This window comes from Lissotriton vulgaris, chromosome 3_1 (genome assembly GCF_964263255.1).
Source record: "Lissotriton vulgaris chromosome 3_1, aLisVul1.2, whole genome shotgun sequence".
Taxonomy (NCBI): domain Eukaryota; kingdom Metazoa; phylum Chordata; class Amphibia; order Caudata; family Salamandridae; genus Lissotriton; species Lissotriton vulgaris.
The window spans coordinates 349,820,206-349,840,602 of NC_141689.1; the positions used below are offsets into that span (position 1 = coordinate 349,820,206).

Sequence of the window (20,397 nt, forward strand, 5' to 3'; positions counted from 1 at the left end):
TCCATAAGGGAGGCTTGGACATCGCTCGAAAAGTTGGCGGACCTCAGCCAGACGTGGTGGCGAACCGCCACCGCCAATGCAATCGCCCTGCCTAGCGAGTCCGTGGTATCCAGTCCACACCGAATGGAATAGTGTGCTGCATCCTTTCCCTCTGCAAGGGCTTGGGTAAGCTTTGCCTGGACCTCCGCCGGGCAATGCGGCAGCACTTCTGCAACTGTATCCCACAGAGAGTGTGAGTAACGGCCCAAAAGGCAGGTGGTGTTGACAGACCACAACTCCAAATTCAGTGAGGAGAACAGTTTCTTACCGAACTGATCGTACCTTTTGGATTCCCAATCCGGAGGGGCGGTCGGGAATGCGGTCCGGGAGGTTGAGGCCTGGATCACCAGGCTCTCAGGGGTGGGGTCGCCTGGAGCCGGGCAGTGGCGCCGGGCCACGTTCCGATATACAGGGAGGCTTGTAGAGGGCTTGGACCAGGTGCCCAACAGAACGTCAGTGAGGGCTTAGTTGAACGGCAGGTGAGGCTCCGAGGAGCTTGCCTGCGGTTTGAGCACCTCACTGAGGAGGTTAGTCCTCACGGCAGCGACTGGGAGCTCAAGAGTCAAGGCCTTGGCTGCCCTAGTCAACACCACACTGTAAGCAGCACCCTCCTCCGTAGCCACAGTAGGAGGGGAGACAAATCCAGTGTCTGACAAAGTGTCCAGACCACTGTCCTCCCCCAGTTTGTCTGCCCAGTCCTGGCTCAACTGGCACTGCAGTGCCAGAGGGTCCTCAGACCCCTCCCACTCGCCCTTGTCATTCATCTCCTGAAAGTCAGGAATTGATGGAGTCGGGTCGTTGGTGAAGGGCTCACCAATCGGCGTCGAAGACGCCGCCGGGCGGCGCCGGTCCGACTCCGGATCCGGATCCGGACCGGGGTGGGAATCAGGGCCGCCGCCGGGAGCGACACCCTTGGTGATGGCGCCGGCGGAGGGGTCGTAAGGTCGACCGGAGTCGTCATGGATCCAGGCCTGGATCCTGAGGAACCCTGCGGCATCACGGATCCAGGCCTGGATCCTGAAGAATCCTACGGCATCGGGACCTGAGTCGTCGACGGCGCCGAGGCACCCGACGGCGCCGGGGCCGGAGCCGCTGGCCCGCTTGGGCTCCCAGACGGACCCGCGGGGCCCGAAGGCGCCTAGGCGAGACCAGACGGAGGGAAGCGCAACCTCATGGCCATAAGGAAGGTGCTGATCTCCTCCGGCGTTGCGTGCAGCCCAGGGACTGGCGGGTGTGGAGCCGGACGCTGCACTTGCGGCTTCGGTGGAGCCGTGTGGGCGGTGTCGGGCGAACCCCCGGCCGCGTCGCACGAGCGTCTGGGGGAGTCAGAAGAGCGATGTTGCTTCTTCGACTTCTTGTCCCTCTACTTACCTGAGGACTTGGAGCCCGACGAGTGGTGTGGACTCGCCGAGCTGTGATGACTGTGGCCACGCGACCGGTCCCTCGACCTCTTCCTGGACCGGTACCTCGAGCGGAGCGGGGCCGACTGCCGGATCTCGAGGCGCTTACGGGACCGCTCCCGCCTAGCCTTCGACGTCAAGGCCCGGCAGTCAGGGCACGACTTGTCATCGTGGTCGGCCCAGAGGCAGTAAAGGCACCGACGGTGGGGTTCGGTAACCGACATCATGCGGTTACAGTCGTCGCAGGGTTTGAACCCGGGCATCCCTATCGGCACTGTCGTTGAGAATCGATTCGAGAGGATACAAAAGAGATCGAAAAAGTTAGTCAAAAATTGACTAGGAGTACTGCTCTTCTCGGATCTGCACTTGCTGGCGCGGAAAAAAGAAGAACTGACGTCAGCGGGCGAGGGAGGCGTCTAAGTACTCCAACGAGGTCATCCCGGCGACCACGACGCCGGACGCGGAGCCGCAGACGACGCCTACCGACGCGCAGGGGTACTGCTACGCAAAACTTTCCAGATCCAGTCTGACGCCTGGGGATATTCTAAGGTAAGGAATCTAACACTAACCTGTTTCTTTCAGATGCTTAGAACAAATGCAGGCAGGCACATATGAAGAAATGGGTAACAAATTCATCAAGGAATCTTGGAAATTGCCATTCAGATTCCAATGCCATAGTGGGGAAAAAGAAGTGTTTAGCGGTACTAACTAGGAGAATACATTAGGGGCCTGTAATTGTTCAGTAGCAAACTTGTCCTGTCACTTGGAGGGTGCCCCAGCTGCCGTGATCATCCAGTATTCAAACTACTTTCGAATGGGAGTTAATTGATGCTGATCACGGTTGTTGTGGGATGCTTCCGGGCATTGCACATCAGGTAACTGTAAGTTCCAGGGTTACCAGCTGTATGCAAGTATGGTTTCCCCCAACATATACAGTCAGGTAGGAGCCACTATGGCCTTCATTAAATATTTCATTAATACGGCTTGATACTTTGAGCAGAATGAACACTATGCCTACACAGGAATCCATGCCCTTACCCTCCGCTTAAGAGACTTTTGATCTTAAAGTAGCAAGTTCTTCAGCAGAGATAAAGGCACTTATACCTACCAACTGCCCTTTCCATTTCGCAGAAATGGTAAATCGTATCTTTAACATGTCTGATACGACAGGCAATGTCCACCTATTTAACAGAGTAGGTTCTGCACTGTTAAGCACCTTTCAGACGGTCCACGTAGTTATTCCAAACTTTAACACTCTGTATTGGGAAGCATTTTTGGAGGACTGCCGCTGATCCTGTTTCTAATAGCAGGTATCATGATTGTTGTGTTTTTTATGTGCAATGGACATCCCGTTAACCAAGGAAAGGAAACAGTACTCCTGGAGAGAAAATACGGTGATCGCATTGTACAACTTCTAGGCACATCTCGCCTAAGGGAACTAAGTGCTTCTTGGTTCTTGTAGTTTAGACCAGTCTGAATGCACCGCATCTTACCTGTCCTCCGATGCCTATTTTGCGGATTAGAATGCGTGTTGGATCTCTGTCTGACACTATCCTCATGTGCGAGACCGGGCATTGACGCTTTACTGGACCAGATAACGACCCATGTTTTGCATTGTCCCCAGCGTATTCCTATGTTGATGTCGGCATTCTTAGAGCCACTGCAGGTAACATCAGCACCTGTTGGTGCAGACACCGGCTCCTCCTCTGACACCCAAGCCTTGGATGGCGCACAGGTTGCCCAGCACCGGCTGTGGGCAGAACGGAAGATAATCTGTGCTCAATAGACATAATATGCAAGGTGTTAAGGGACGCCAACTGCGGAAGCAAGCATCGAGAATGTTGCATCTACCAGTCAGGACACAAACATTTGACTCATTTGGCCCGTTGTGTACTGGGAAATTCAGCTTTTTAAAAATAAAACAGAAAACTGAAACTCTATAACAAAATGTACATTCCTTTCATGTATGACTTTCAAAATGCTTGTAGTAGTTCGGACTATTTTTATCAACATATTAGAGCAATAGCCTATCTGTCAATTTCTAATGCTTTTCCTTTTTTAACAAAAAAGTTTTTTAGTTTTTTTTAGAAAAACATTTTTAAACAAATGTTTTTAACACAATAACAAACTAATATTTTGTATATTTGTGTACACATTCTAGAACACCTAGTAGAACGTGTAGAATTTAAAACTATGTTGTCCATTCGGAAGAGGAGTGGGTGTTATATTCCATATAGGGACTATAATATAGGCCTTGGTAAACTCGTTACCCTTATCCTATATTCCCTCCCTAAATTGCACTTGTCAAGGTACAGGGACTGACCTTTTACCTAGATATTACACTTCATTCGGAACACGGTTATCCCTAGTTCGAAATCTCATACATTATGCATGAGGGCTTTTGAAAGCACATCAGGACTACCAGACCAGGACTAGTGAGGTAGTGTGGCTCACTGGTTAGAGGCGGCAGACCCGAGAGCAGAGGACGGCCCGGGACCAGGGTTCGATTCCCGGCGCGGCAGGTTTCTGGACCAGGGTCAGCGGACTCGATAATTCTCTCACCTCGGTGCCCACTCTGATCAGCGATCACACTCGGCAACTCTGGGCATTAGCTTGCCTCATCTTCACTAACGGCCCCACCAGACCGCCGGGGATGCCTGGTCTCACCCTGGAGATACCCACTAAGGGACCATCTCTCAGGGAAGCCAGGAAGGGTTTCGCAGCGGTCGAAGCGCCTTGGGACCCTCTGGGTAAGTAGTGCGCTATATAAATGCCTATACATACATACATCCTGTATAAAATCTATGTACAAAGTTCAGGCCTGACGTCATCCTTAGCCTGACACAGTAACACAGCAAGGTAGAACCCCAGGGGAGACCTATGGGTATATATACATCACATCTTGCTAAGATAGCTAGAGGAGATCGAGACTTCCCGGCCGATACACTGACCAGAAACACTGAAGTTCCTGCATGCAGACACTCCAGCTCGAAATGGTCTGAAAAGATCCCTTGCGGGGTGTCTAACTCGAGACCAGGACAGGGACCCACAGTCTCACTTAAGTTAATAGGGGTTGACTAGATCCTAGAGGCTTAACACCCACATCCATGCTTGGTACATTTAGGTACATCTAGATAGGGAGACATCGTAGGAGTACACATCTTTTATTATCATGCGTTTTATACACTTGAATGTATTCACGATTTTAGTAATATGGTAGAAATATACCATCCTATTACTTTCATAGTACTCATTTATATCCTATACTGTAACAGTTGATGCAGCAAATCTATTCCACACCAAAATAACAACTGTTCAATAAATTATTATTGAAAATGCCCAGCTTATTTGATTCTGTGCATCTCTCTGAGACAGACTAAGTAAGCATGAGTGACTGAGCAAAAAGTAGTACATTGTTTCCACGGTCCTGAGGGATCAGGGTTGTCATATTCTGAGGTTGCCAGAAACTATTCTCTCCTTGATAAGAGGAGATCATAGTGGCACTATGAGCTAGCTGATACAGAAAGGCTAACATACATGGTGGAGGTGATCAGAGTTTGTCTGACCCCAATTCTACAGTGTATGTTGTCTAAATGCGCAGATCCTGTATATTTTCTATTGGAACTACACAACACTGACTGCCCTTAAAACATATATTGAAGAGGATGATAATTTGAGAGTGTTTTGCGACCGCAATTGCGGTCGCCAAACATTCATACATGGCTCTGCGGTCGCTATTAGGAAGGGAACGCCCCTTCCTAATAGCGAGTTGCAATACACTATTTTGCGAGTCGCAAATATTTGCGAGTCGCAAAATAGTGTAAGTACATGGCCCAGACTAAAATTGCATGTGCAAACGGGTCGCAAACATATTTGCGCATGCAATTTTATGTCGTACATCTGGCCCCATGTACTGTGGCTATCTTGGAATTGTTCCAGCCCCAATCAGCTTTTTCTCCAACCAGCCTGGCACCATCAAAAGGCTTTTACATTAGGGACAATTGTACGCCACACGAAACGATGGTTAACTGCATACAGAAGTGCACTTTAAGCATGATACTGGCTCTTCCGATGCAGTCTATAGTGTCCAGAGCACATGTTTGGCTGTTATGGTCAACATGTATTGTTTGGGCTATGAGTCCTCTGTGGGCCTCCGGAATGGCTGGCATGATATTTCCGGACATGTATAATAGCATGTGGATGTACCTCCCAAGAAGACAAACTGCATTTATGGATCGAAGTGGTGGACAGGCTGAAGAAAACATTCTCTTTCAAAATATATCAATTCTCTTCCACTCGCTATCAGGATGGTGAGTCGGAAAAGAATATGGATTATCATTGCTTGCTGAAGCTAGAAAAATTAAGTTCTCCAGTGTCACATAATTAGTTATGAAAACTGGATCATTGGGGCCCTGCTTGTCCCTAGGTCAAATGATTCACTAGCAGGCACATGCATGGCTGTGACCACATAACCAGTACGGCATCAGTAAGGGTCTCAATAAATGGTAATAAATATTCAGACAACGTTGCTGCTGATGAAGAATCTCAGTGAAAACATTTGTTTTTTTCACAGCCGTGGGCAAACACAACTGAGGAGAATCAGCTTACCTCCATAACCACCTCTTCTAATGAATCTCCTCCTTCCATTGGTGACTCAAATGACGACTCTAGCTCCATTTCAAGAGATATGTTTAGCCCTCTGGCTTTTTTCAAGTCTGCATACAATGAATTCTCAGTATCATGAGGGAAAAGGAACCTGTCCCCAAAACTCACAATCAGTGTCCGGGTGGGTGGGGACATAGGTGCTTCTTTGCACTGGGTCCAAATCTTTACCATAAATACCGAGAATCTACTTTTGGTGTTGGCATTGGGTTAGGTCTTAGGTTGGATTCTGGCTGAATAACCGATGGTTGCGCTTTTGTGAGTTCATAGCACGGCACAGGCCTGGTTAGGGCAATGCCAGTTCGGGGTCAGAGATCGGCATCAGGATCAGATCACTGACCGGCTCCAGTAGAATTGGTGTTGGAGCCAGCATTGAAGGAATTGACATGGACCACGGTTCCAGAAAAGTCAGTGTTGGGAAAAGTCCTGCAGTGGCATTCAGTGTCCGAGGGAGAGCCTCCGGCAGAAGTCTGACTAGAGACCCAGACGGCTCCTTGGGGCCTGAAAGTACACCAGAGGAAGCTTAAAGCTTAGCAAAGGTCATCAGAACGGCCTTGTTAAGGAGTGCTACCTACAGCTGCTCGAAAAAATTTGGGTGCACCAGGACTAACTGCATGATGAGCTCTGACACAGGGGACATTGGAAGGGTGAGATCTGCATGTCAACATCCTTGCACCTTCCTGCTAGACTTTTAGAGGCAGGATGGGGATGAGTTCTGCTTGGGTTCCTTGGTTCTTATATTTAGTCTTTGATTTGGACTTATTGGAAGACTTCAAACCAGAAGGGGAATTTTTGCTGGAGTGGCATAGAGTCCGGGATCGCGACTTGGAGCGGGAGCAGGACCTATGCTTTGACCATGACCTCTTCTTGTGCCCTGCAAAGTAGAGTTTTATCTCCAGGTACGCAATCCCTTTGGGGTGCATAAGGACACGTGTCGCAAGACTTGGAACAGTACCTGGAGCCCAGGCACTAAGACACACCTCATGCGGGTCCATGACTGACATCGGTTTCCTGCAGTCTCGACATGGTTTGTATGCTGTAGTTTTCTGTGGGAACATTGCTCCCTAGAACGCGGATTGAAAATGTATACGTCATAGGAAAATAGACAAAGTTAGAAGTGAAGCTCCGGATCCATGACTAGGGGTGTGTAAAAAAGGAACTGATGTCAGCGTGCAGGGGTGGTGCTTCTATGTGGCCTCGCATTGTCTCTCCAGTGAAGTATGGAGTCAACATAGAGCCACATGGCACAACCTACACGTGCATATGAGCATTACTCAAGCACTCTCTCGATCCAGTCTCACCTCTGGGGATATGTTAAAGATGAGGAATCTTTTAGAATCCATCATAAAATGACTCATTTGAATACCCTTGCCAAGAAGAATAACAACTGCAATGGCTGTAAGAAGGTGAAGGCCTTAGGGAATATGTTGGCTTTTGGTGAGAAAGGAAAAAGCAAATGTTTAGCTAGAGTGGTGGTTAACGGATGCACTCACTAAATAAGCAACCTCACCCCCCCCCCCCCCCCCCCCCCCCCCCACAGTCGCCTCCCTTTTGCCAGCCAGCCTGCAAATTCCATTATGGAGTCTGAGAGAGAAAGCAGGAATGCAACATTAAAGATGAGAAGAATATTTAAGTGAAAGGTATAAGAGAACAACTTATTGCAATGTTAAGTTTGGCTGGGGAGGGGTCCAACCAAGTGCTATTTACCCTGCATACTGCCTTTTGTCTTTGAAACTCAAACAAAAGCCAACAAAAACATAAGTACAATCTCTAATGAAACAATAATGTATTCTGAGATCTAATCAAGAGTGAAATACATATTCAGGGTCCCTTTGAAGGAGGTAGGAGAGAACAGAAACTAAATTAGTTATTTGTAGTTCTACTGTTGCCATTACTCATTGAGCAGCAGCGTTATTAGCACACAGCTATGCTTGTATAGCTCTTGATAAATGTTACTTTGAGAGCTTTAGAAGCATACTCATTTATCTTTCATCAAATATAAAATAAAAGTATGAGTGCATGTCAAAAGCTCCTTATGTTTTGTGAAGGAGTAAGTGTTTTTAGAGCCTGTTGTATTGGGAAAGAAGGTCACGCCTGCTGCTTTTCGGCCAGAGATGCTGATGAGGGATGGAAAGGTTTTCTCTCCATTCGTGGACTATTTTTTGAGAGCTATGGTCTGCGAAATGCCCACGTTCATACAAGACACTAAAGACGTTTTGAGGATGCTACCAGATGTGGAATTTGATATGGATCTCGATCTATTAGTGTCCTTCGACGTAGAGTCTCTATACACATCAATTCCCCAGAGAGAGACCCTCGAAGTGATAGAGACCTTACTACTAGAACGAGATTTAGGCTCAATCACACCGGTCTGCTTTCATCATGACTCTGGCCAATTTAGCCATGACAGAAAACTACTTCCAATTCGAGGACTCAATCTTTTTGCAGGTCTCTGGGACCAGTATGAGCAGTGTTTTCGTCCCGAGTCTAGCGAATTTATATGTCCACAGATTCGAACAAGAATTTATTCTGAACAACACCAATCCATTTTTCAACCAGGCACGCCACTGGAAACGTTGCATAGATGACGTCTTGGTCATATGGCGTGGAACAACAGAGGACTTATCGCTCTTTCACACTTGGTTGAACAGTAGAAACAAATTTTTACGTTTCACTGTAGAGTATAGCAAACACCATCTTGCGTTCTTGGACCTGAAGATAACAGCTACTTCAATGGGTTTGCAGTCAGAACTCTATCGCAAATCAATGGCAAAGAACTCCTTACTAAGCAATGAAAGCTGTCCCCCCAAAGCTTTAAAAGACAACCTGCCTTACGGGCAGTTCCTAAGAATACAGAGAAACTGCTCAACGAAGGAGAGCTTCAATGAACACTCAAAAACTTTGGAGAAGAATTTGATTGAAAAGAAATATCCAAAACATCTAATACGGAAGTCAAAAAAGAGGGCTTTCAACAACAACCGAGAGAGTCTACTTGAACCCTCAACCAGAAAAGCTGAACAAAATCGCATCACATTTGTGAATACCTTTGGAACCCAATCGAATCAAATTCAGAAGATCGTAAAAAAACATTGGGGTATCTTAAATACGGGCAAAGACACTCTTCCCCCTCCATTGTTTGCCTTTAAAAGGAGTCAAAACCTTAAAGACCAATTGGTCCATACGAGACCGCGATCAGTTATCCCAAGAGCAGTAGGCACACACTGGGATATGCCAGCAGTCAAGGGCCACCATCCGTGTGGTAACTGCACGGCATGTCCTCAGACCACCAAGACCACCACCATCGATATAGGTAGCAGGCATCCCTGGGAACAGAGGCGGTTCACTAATTGTAACAGCCAAAATGTTATCTATTTGATAACCTGTACCTGCGACCTAAAATATGTGGGCATGACCACAAGGAAAATAAAGATACTCATTAGCGAACATAAGAGCACTATCAGATGCCGTAAACAATCGACTAAGATGACTAACCATTTTCTTGAAGTAGGCCATGCCCATACTGACTTTAGATGGACTGTAATAGAACAACCTTTGATACCCAGCCATGTTACAGATATCCAGAAGTTCCTGTTCAAGAAAGAACAAAAATGGGTATACACACTTAATTCTGACAAGGGAGGTCTAAATGATGACATTCCGTGGATGTCTTTATAAACAGTAGTATACTTGGCCCTAGTGAACTGCATTTCTAGTACACTGTTGCCTTTATTTCTGATTGGATCCCAATAGTGAGATTGAACCTCCTGAAGTTTCCTAAAAGTATTGCTTCATGGTCAGTTCCCAATACGATTTTTAACATTTTCTGAGTGAAAACGATATTACAACGGAATAAATTTGAGAATATGACTGCTGATTAATATAAATATGTCGAGGAAAATAAAAATAAAAATACTTATACACACTTAGTGGCGAAGTGGGCTCTCATAAATAATTACTTTTAAACGTCCATATCTGACAACAACCTATCCGAGATAAAACCGCGATATGCAGAAAGGTAGAACGTTTTCAATTTGTAAGCCGAAAACCGAGATTGATTTGGTTCCTACTACAATTCCCATGAATCCTTAACATCACGTGACAACAAACGTGAGCGCGACGTCACCACGCGCTCACAGAATCAGGAAGTAAATAATCCAGTGTTTCAGCCGCCCGTCACCTCCCCGAATGGCTCGGAGGGACGCCTGGAGTACCGACGGCCAGGTAAGAGAAAATACCACCGTCATTCTATCTTTTAGCCTGTCGTTGGTGGGCCCCTAAAACGAATGGCGGGTCTCGGGAATCGAATCGAGTTTCTGGCGATTCCACATTCTAATAGAAATGGAGGGTACACTGGTACTACTCTCTGTAATACGACATTCTTAGAATTAGTTTTTGTGCTGTACAAACGCCAGTAAAATTTACCCGCATAACTTGAGGACAAGTATAAAATGCTGACGAAATCGTAATTGGACCGTGTTAATAACGGTTGATTATTACAATAGCAACCTCGATCCCTGATACAACTCAAAATATTAATTTGATTAAAGACAATGAGATAATGAGACCGACACCACTGGTTTTCAATTTTGCAAAAAACCTTGAGGCATTGATCTAAATGACCTGCGTGATGTGAGTTTTGACACAGACCGAGACAGTGAGATTGTCAGTTGTGAAGTCAGCAGTTGCTGACATGTTTATGTGTTTCTTCCCTTCCCCTCAGAGCGGTGCTTCAACTACCTGAGCCATAGCCAGGTGAGGTGGAGTCTTTCTCTCCTGTACAAATTGGTAAGTGAGAGTACAGATACCGGAATAAGGTAACCCTGCTGAAATGGAATGAACAGCATGAGGGCAAAATAATTAAATTAGTCGCCTGGTTGCGATATACTAGATGTATCATAGAAACGTGAGAAATTGAATATCTAGACTGTATTAATTGTATGTTTTGTAAGTGTCTACCTGTGTCCTGTTCGGTTGAAAAAACCAGCTGGGAGAACGATGTTCATAAAATACCCAGGTGATAACTTTTCATTATGAGTTTCACAGTTTTGTGTTTTAAGCAGTAGCGTCGCCGGTGCTGAAGAATGCAGTAGACACCACTTGGGTCTATTAAATCTGCAGAAACATGTCGACTAGTTAAGAATACACTAGTAGCTATTAGTTAAAACTACTAGATTCACACTACTTTTTTATTGACTTAGAAGCAGCGAGGTGTCTATTAAAGTTCTTCTAATTTTAATAACACTTTTTTGTTTATTATCACACCTTTTTCACATGCACTGCTTGACAGTAGTCTCCTGTTGCCCTAACCACTTGGCTATACATCACTGGGTCACATTTCAGTCTACCAACAAAAAACAACTATTGTAGACTATCTTCCTTCGTGGTATGGAGGAACCCATATGATGAAAAGGGTGGTACCGGTCGAATACTGATGGGTATTTTCTTCAAACCTGAATGAAGTACCCCCGTTGATTCTAGTTTTGTTAGTTTACACTACATGGTTTGAGGGCACAGTCTGTCAGTTGCACAGTTAGTCACTTCCTTTTGCCTTGACCCACCGCTATTATTTGTTGTTATTTCTCTCCAACATGCCATAAGGAACTGGCATAGCAACGGCCCTAGCCAGGGGTTTACAGATTGGCATAGCAACGGCCCTAGCCAGGGGTTTACAGTTTGCCGAATTCCTCCCGGGCCCTATATTAATGTCCTTAACTTTAGGAGCAAAAACACAGATCGATTTTTGAACAAGAAAGTAAAATACCAAAAGGTAATCCATACGAGCAATTTAGTTCCTGATTATACTTCACATTGTATTTAATCTTGCAACCCCGATGAGTGTTGGCTTATTCCGGGATGTTAGGTTTCTGTATTTATTTGTCATAGCAAATGTCCCTTGTGTAATGCATACTTTGAACTCAGTCATCTTCAGGTGTTTATAACCGGCCAAAATTGAGAGTACTGGAGTAGAGACTCCAATTATTTTCAACACAGACAGTTAGAGCGAATGAATCTGATGGAGCACCACCCTACCCTATCCTCAATCACTTCTTCACCTGCCCTACTTTGACTCTCTCCTTCACCCTTATAGCTCACTCTTTCAATGTCTTGTCTCACTGCTGCAACACTCAATTTTTCATATGCATCTTGCCAATAATAACTCCATGAAGTCTACATTAAATTACTCTACACCTGGAAGGAAACGAAAGTCAGTATATGTAAATAGATTTTTAAGTTTGTTGAGTAAAACACTTACATGTAGAAACTGAACATCTTGGAATAGCTCCTGGATAAACCTCCGAGATGGCAGCCGAAATGTGCAATGTGCAAGCAAGAATGAAACTTCAGAGTACAAACATATATCATCAAACGCCTGGGGGAATTTCTCCTTGATTCTAAAAATAAAAACATTGAGGCATTATTAAAATCGTATCCATAAAACAATTCATGACCTATATAACTGCTGAAAGCTCTATTAGAAAAACAAGTTACTTACCTTTAGTAATGCCTTTTCTGGTAGAATCTGACAGCAGATTCTTCAACTAATGAATTTACCTAGGTGCCACACTGGATTCAGAAGATTTGCACAGCAACTCCCTCGAGCACTTGCAGGTGGCATTGTGTGGCTTTGTGTCGGTTCATCCTATCCCAGGTGTACGCTGACTTCAGTTTCTCTTTGATCTTTGTCCACGCCATCTAATACAGGTCCCATTTAAATCCGAATGTGCCAGTGTGCAGATCGCTAATTTTAGGATCGTATTATTGAGTTGTATGAGTCTATTCCACAGAAAGGGTAGGGCAACAGGTCGGTGACGAATCTGGGGTTGGCTACAATCTCTACCAGAAAAGGATTTACCCAAGGTACGCAACTTTTTCTGCTGATCAAGATTTCCAACTGCAGACTCCTCATCTTGTGAACAGATACCAAAGCAGTACTATTGAATAATTCAGGCCAAGAAATCCTGCAGAACAGACTGGGCGAAATGCCCTTCCCACCAGACCTGGCTGTCCATGCAATAGTGCTTCGTTAACGTTTGCATGTCAACTTAGCGGCTTGCCGGATGTCCAATACATGCACACTGTGCACCAGCATAGTGGAAGGAAGTAGCTTTTACTCTGGTGGAATAAGAGCATAAGCCTTCTCAGGGCCGCTTCTGGCCTAGCCCATAGCAAATCTTTATGCATAATACAATCAATCAGGAGATGGTTCTCTTTTGTACTGCTTGTCCCTTTTTGGCTCAATAGAATATCAAAAAAAGGTGATTGCCTAATTAATGGCCTCTTGTCTGACCAATGTAAAAGCTGAGGACTTTCTTATGACCGTCTTCCTTGGACAAATGAGGTTGGGGGCCCCAAAACACACAAGATGATGGACGGAATGTTGCATAATGGCAAAACATTCAGCCCCAGTCACAGATCTGGGTTTAATCCATCGTTATTTTGCTGACCAAGCCACCCCAGTTCAGACATGGCCATATGCAAATCAGTTTTGACCCTGTGCCTCATGGGAACAGTCCAAACCGAACTGCCTAGCCATGTCTTCCCTGGACCGGAATCAAGCATCCTAGGACCGCTTTCTGGCTATCAGCCAGGATAGCTTGACTCCAGTGGCTTAGTGAGGCGTAGCAAGACAGCAAAGTAATGGATTGTCTTATCTGGAAGGGCATGACCACCTTTGGAAAAACAGTCGCTTTTTTCAGCAAAAACTGTTTGCCTGGACGAACAAGGCTGAAAGTTTACTCACTCATATTGCGGAGGTGACAGTGATGCGGAGCACTATCTTTCTGGTCAAAAGCTGAAGCCCAAATTACTTACCTTCGGTAACGATACATCTGTAAGAAACAGTAGTTAGAATTAGATTCCTTACCTTAGAATATCCCCAGGCGTCAGACTGGATCCGGAAATTTTTGCGTAGCAGTACCCCTGCGCGTCGGTAGGCGTCGTCTGCGGCTCCGCCTCCGTTGTCGGCGCCGGGATGACGTCACCGCAGTACTTAGACGCCAGTTCTTATACATAGCTTTTCCGCACCAGAAACGCAGAGCCATGATAAAAACCAACACTGGTGCCATGAAACTAGGGCCCTGAAAGGGGATGACCTTAACCCTAGATATCGGTTCGCAGAATGGGGAGGATGGGTGGGGCGGTAAGGAATCTAATACTAACTACTATTTATTACAGATATATCGTTACCGAAGGTAAGTAACTTGTGCATCTGAAAGAAACAGATTAGTATTAGATTCCTTACCTTAGAATAGATACCCCAGCAATACAAACCCCGGTGGTGGGTCTGCGAACCAATGATCACACCAGAAAGTCCTGGAGAACGGAACGGCCAAAAAAGCCATCTCTCCAGACTTGGCTGTCCAGGCAATAGTGTCTTGCAAACGTGTGCAGCGAGGACCATGTAGCTGCCTGACAGATGTCCTGCAAGGGGACTCCCCCACCCAGGGCAATAGTAGCCGTTGTGGTCCCGAGTGGAATGGGCCCTCAGCCCAACAGGAGGCTCCTTTTTAGCCAAAGAGTAGCATACCTTGATGCACAACACGACCCACCGAGAGATGATCCACTTGTGCACCGCCCGACCTTTCTTAGCACCCACGTAACCTACAAAGAGTTGGTCATCCACCCAAAACTGGCGTGTGCGATCCAAATAGAATGAGCGCACACGTTTTGGGTCCAGACGGTGGAGCCTCTCTTCCTCTTTCGAGGGATGCGGAGGCAGAAAGAAGGTGGGCAAGGTGATGGACTGCCGATGTGGAAGGCTGTGACTTCCTTGGGCAGGAAAGAAGGTCGCGTCCGCAACACAACTTTGTCCGGATGGACAGAAAGGAAAGGAGGTTTAGAGGAAAGAGCCTGGAGCTCACTCACCCTCCTGGCAGAGATGATGACAACCAGGAATGCAGTCTTGAGAGTAAGGAGACGAAGAGGACAGTTATAAAGTGGCTCGAAAGAAGCGCGCATCAGATAAGTCAGAACAAGGTTCAAGTCCCACTGAGGCATCAAGAAAGGAACAGGAGGAAACATATGAGTGATGCCCTTCAAAAACCTATTTACAACTGGGGACTTGAACAAAGAGGGCTGATCAGGGAGCCTTAAGAAGGCGGAAATAGCAGAGAGGTAGCCCTTGATAGTGCCCAGAGAAGAGCCCTGCTGGACAAGAGAGAGAAGAAAGAGGAGAACCTCATTAAGCGGGGCAGAAAGGGGATCCACAGCCTTTGCTGTGCACCATGCCACAAATTTGTTCCACCTGCAGGCGTATACCGATTTTGTGGAGGGACGCCTGGCTGCCAGAATCACATTACAGACTTCAGGAGGCAAGTCAAATGGCCTCAACTGCTGCCGCTCAATCTCCACGCATGTAAGTGGAGACTGGACAGGTTTGAGTGGAGGTTCTGCTGCGACAGAAGGTCGTCCTGAAGAGGCAGACAATTCGGGGGATCGACAGACATGCTGAGTAGCTCGGGTTACAAGTATCTTCGTGCCCAGTCTGGAGCCACAAGGATAACTTGGGCCCGGTCGCGTCTGATCTTCTTCAGCACTCTGGGCAGAAGTGGTATAGGTGGAAAGGTGTACAACAGACCGCAGCTCGACTCGCGACGAAAAGCGTCTCCGAGCGAGTGTCACCTTGGAAATTCCAACGCGCAGAACTGATGACATTGCACGTTCTCTTCTATGGCGAATAGATCTAATAAAGGCTCTCCACCACTGCTGAAAGAGGCCTTGCGCCACGTCCAAGTTCAGACGCCATTCGTGAACCATCATGCACCGACGGCTGAGTTCGTCCGCCCTGGCGTTCAGGGAACCTGCCATGTGCTGAACCACCAGGGTCACGCCCTGAGGTTCCAGCCACTGCCAGAGGTGCAGAGCCTCCTGGCATAGGGTCCACGACCCCACCCCGCCCTGTTTGTTGCAGTACCACATGGCGGTGGTGTTGTCCGTGAACACCTGCACTACACTCACCAGGACAGAGGGGAGGAATGCCTTCAGTGCAAGCCGGATCGCTCGCAGCTCCAGAAGGTTGATGTGGAGCCAGGACTACGCCAGAGACCAGAGGCCTCTGATCTCCGCCTCTCCCATGTGGCCCCCCAGCCCTGGAGGGACGCGTCCGTCACAACTACGTGCTCCGGTTGGGGTAGGGAGAGGGATCTGCCGCTGACCCAATCGCGGTCCGTGAGCCACCAATGCAACTGTCTTGCAGTGCCCTCCGAGATCAAGACATGGTCGGACAAGTTGCCCTGATGCTGGGCCCACTGAAACTTCAGGTCCCACTGCAGAGCCCACATGCACCAGAAGGATGCAGGAGGCCATCAGCCCCAGAAGCCGCAGCGTCAACCTGACCGGGATAACGGCTGCAAGATCGGAATCAGAGCCTGAATATCCCGAACCCGCTGTTCGGGAGGATAAACCCGAAACTGCGCTGAGTCTAGAACTGCTCCGATGAAGAGGAGCTTCTGAGAGGGACACAGGTGTGACTTCGGCACATTGATGGAGAACCCCAGCAAGTGCAGGAGGTCGGCCGTAGTCTGGAGGTGGTTGACGACTGTCTGGGGCGAGCCCGCCTTCAACAACCAGTCGTCGAGGTAGGGGAAGACTGAAACCCCTAACCTGCGCAGATGAGCTGCGACCACCGCCATCACTTTTGTGAACACCCGTTGGGCACTGGTAAGGCCGAAGGGGAGCACGGTAAACTGAAAGTGCCCGTGGCCTACCGTGAACCGCAGGTAATGCCGGTGGGCCGGCAGGGCGGGGTTGTGAAAATAAGCGTCCTGCAAGTCCAACGCTACCATCCAGTCTCCCGGGTCCTGGGCAGCTAAGACCTGAGCCAAAGTCAGCATCTTGAACTTCTCTTTCCGGAGGAAGCCGTTGACGTTCTGCATGTCCAAGATAGGGCGTAGGCACCTTTTGCCCTTCTTGGGAACCAGAAAGTAGTGGAAGTAACAACCACACCCTACTTCTGGCCCAGGAACGCGCTCGATGGCCCCCTTGGCCAAGAGAGTAACTTCCTCTTGCAGAAGATTCAAGTGATTCAGATTCAAGTGATCCCCCGACATGCGGTGGTACTGCGGTGGCATGGCTGGAGGGGTCGCCTCGAAGGGGAGGGAGTAGCCCCTTCGGACGATTTGCAGCATTCACCTGTCCGAAGTGATGTTGTGCCAGTGAAGGAGGTGATGGTGAACCCTGCCCCCCACTGGCATCATGTGTGCCTGAAAGCTCGGACTAGGAAGGCTTTAAGGCGGATGCTGCGAGGTGGATGTGGACTGGCTTTGCCGTTGTCTTCGGGCACCGCCACGGCGGTTACCACGTCCGCCACCGCGCTGGATGTTAGTCTGCGGCCCGTGGCTGGCAGGACGTGTGGCGATGCCCCTTCCTTGGCCACGAAAGGAGCGAAAGGCAGCGGGCTGCTGGCGCGGGGCCGACAGGCCCAAGGACTTGGCCGCATCCTCGGAGTCCTTAAAGCGCTCAAGTGCACTGTCTGCCTTGTCGCCAAAGAGGCGACGGCCATCAAACGGAAATGTCCATAAGTGTGTTTCGGACATCAGCCGAAAAGTTGGCGGACCTCAGTCATGCGTGGTGATGAATCGCCACCGTCGTTGCTATCGCTCTACCTAGCGAGTCCGTTGTATCCAGTCCACACCGGATGGAATACCGTTCTGCATCTTGACCCTCCGTAATGGCGAGCTTAGTACGGTCCTCCTCCGGACATTTTGGCAAAATGGCCGCGACCGTGTCCCACAGAGAGTGAATATAACGGCCCAAGAGGCACGCGGTGTTAACGGACCGCAACCCTAAACTTAGTAAGAAGAACATCTTCTTGCCATACTGTTCGTACCTCTTGGATTCCCGATCTGGGGGAGCCGTCGGGAATGTGGTCTGGGAGTTAGAGGACTGTATGACCCGGCTCTCGGGGTGGGGTGGGTGAACAGGAAGCAAGGGTCGTCCAGAGCCGAGCGGTGGCGTCTGGCCACGTTCCTATCTACAGGAGGACCTGTAGAGGGCCTGGACCAGGTGCACAAAAGAACGTCAGATAAGGCCTCATTAAACGGCAGCAGAGGCTCCAAAATCTTGCCTGCGGTTTAAGGACCTCAGTGAGGAGGTTAGTCCTCACGGCCACGACAGGGAGTTCAAGGGACAAGGCCTTGGCCGCCCGCGTCAACACCACACTATAGGCAGCCCCCTCCTCCATAGCCACGGTAGGAGGGGAGACAAAACCAGTTCTGGGAAGTGTCCAGACCACTGGCATCCCCAAGCTCACCTGCCCAGTCCTGAGAAGGCTGGCACTCACGCGCCAGAGGGTGCTCAGACCCCCTCAGACCCCTCCCAATCCTCCTCGCCACCCATCTCCTGATACTCAGGGTCAAAGGATGGGGACGGGTCATAGAAGAATCTCCTAGCGGCGTTGAATACGGACCAGAATCGAGGGTAGGACCAGGGACGACATCGTCCGGGGGCAGCGTCTGGGACGACACCCTGGGGGCCGGCGCCAGCGAGGTCGTAAGGTCGACCGGCGACGACCCGGATCGAGATCCAGCGGGACCCTGCAACGTCGGGACCTAAGTACCCAACGTCGCCGGGGCCAAAGCACCCGGCCCGCTTGGCCCGAAGGCGCCGTGGAACCCGACGGAGGAGTGAGGAAGGCCTCGATCTCCTCCAGCGTCACGTTCTGCCCAGGGACCGGCGGGTATGGAGCAGTCCGCGAGGCGGTGTCGCCCGAACCCCAGTCTGAGTCGCGCGAGGGTGGGGGGGTGTCAGAATAGCAATGACGCCTCTTCGACTTCTTGTACCTCTTACCTGAGGACTTGGAGCCCGAGGAATGCTGTTGACTCTCAGAGCTATGACGACTCTGGCCCCGCGACCGGTTCCTCCACCTCCTTCCGGACCGGGACCTCGGAACGGCGCGGGGCCGACTGCCGGAGCTCGAGGCGCTTGTGGGACCGCTCCCGCCTAGCCTTCGACGTCAAGGCCCGGCAGTCGGTGCACCACTTGTCATCGTGGTCGGGCCCCAGGCAATGAAGACACTAGCGATGGGGGTCGGTAACCGACATCAGTCGGTTGCAGTCGACGCAGGGTTTGAACCCGGGCATCCCTACCGGCACCGTCTGAGTCGTTCGACTCGAAAAACAGATGAAAAAGATCCAAAAGGTTTAGTCAAAAATTGACTAAAGGGTACCACTTTCTCCGGACCTGCGCTTGCTGGCGCGGAAAAAAGAAGAACTGACGTCAGCGCGAGAGGGCGGCGTCTAAGTACTCCGACGACCTCATCCCGGTGCCAACGCCGCAGACGACGGCTACAGACACGCAAAATTTTCCGGATCCAGCCTGATGCCTGGGGATATTCTAAGGTAAGGAATCTAATACTAACCTGTTTTTTTCAGATCAGGATAGCAGTGTATTCAGTTCAAAAGCAGTGAACAAAATATAGGCGAGAAACAAATTATGTCTTACTGCAGCATCACAAAAGGAAGTGGCAGGAAAGAGCAAATAACTTACCTTCGTTAACACCTTTTTCTGGTAGAGACTTCAGTCTGATGGCTGGGGAATATCCTTAGTTGAGGAATTTATGGTTAGAAGTCTCCATTAGAAATGTTGCTCAGACCCTTCGAGAAACAAATCCCAACTGGTGATTTGAAAAGGGTTGGCTGATCGGGCAACTGTAGGAAGGCCAAAAGAGCTGAAAGATAACCCTTAACTACCGCCACAGCGAGGCCTTGCTAGCATAGAGAGACACAAAACAATAAAATGTCAGGCAACTTTGCCTGGAAAGGCTCAATGTCGCAGGAGAAACACCAGACAACAAAGTTCTCCAAGCATCCTGTCATACAGTTTTCCTGAAGGGATGCCTGGCTGCCAGCAACTACTTCAGAAGGAAGATTGAAAGCCACATAGAGTTGCTATTCAATCTCCACGCATGGAGATGTAAGTTGTGCAAACTCTGGTGTAAGACATTTTCCTCCTGTTTTAACAGGAGGTCCTTCCGTAGGGTCAGCCAGATCAGAGAACAGAAGCTAATGGAGAAAAGAAAACGGGTACCAAATTCTCCTTGCCCAGTCTGAAGCCACTAGGAAGACTTTGGCCTTGTCTTTCTTGACTTTTTTCAATACTCTGTGCAGGAGAGGTGGGCCAGAAAGCAGGATTTGAAGAATCATAGATATGTTATTCGACTTGCAGGTCGAGTGACTTAAATAACCTACTAATTAGGGCTCCTGGTTTTATGGTATTTTTTTGTTTTTAACATTTTCATCTATATTTATCGATATTTATTTTTGAGGCATATTACTGGTATTTATTCATATTTATTTTG

General features: G+C 48.5%; 1 protein-coding gene across 2 annotated transcripts in view; it reads right to left on the minus strand.

Annotated features, from left to right (window-relative positions):
* RICTOR (RPTOR independent companion of MTOR complex 2) overlaps positions 1 to 20,397 on the minus strand; it is a 1,569,237-nt gene that overhangs the window by 63,670 nt on the left and 1,485,170 nt on the right. For both annotated transcript variants that reach the window (XM_086960557.1, XM_086960556.1), the window contains one exon: positions 12,355 to 12,493. In XM_086960557.1, the coding sequence (XP_086816683.1) occupies positions 12,355 to 12,493 (139 nt within the window). The remainder of the gene's footprint in view (positions 1 to 12,354; positions 12,494 to 20,397) is intronic.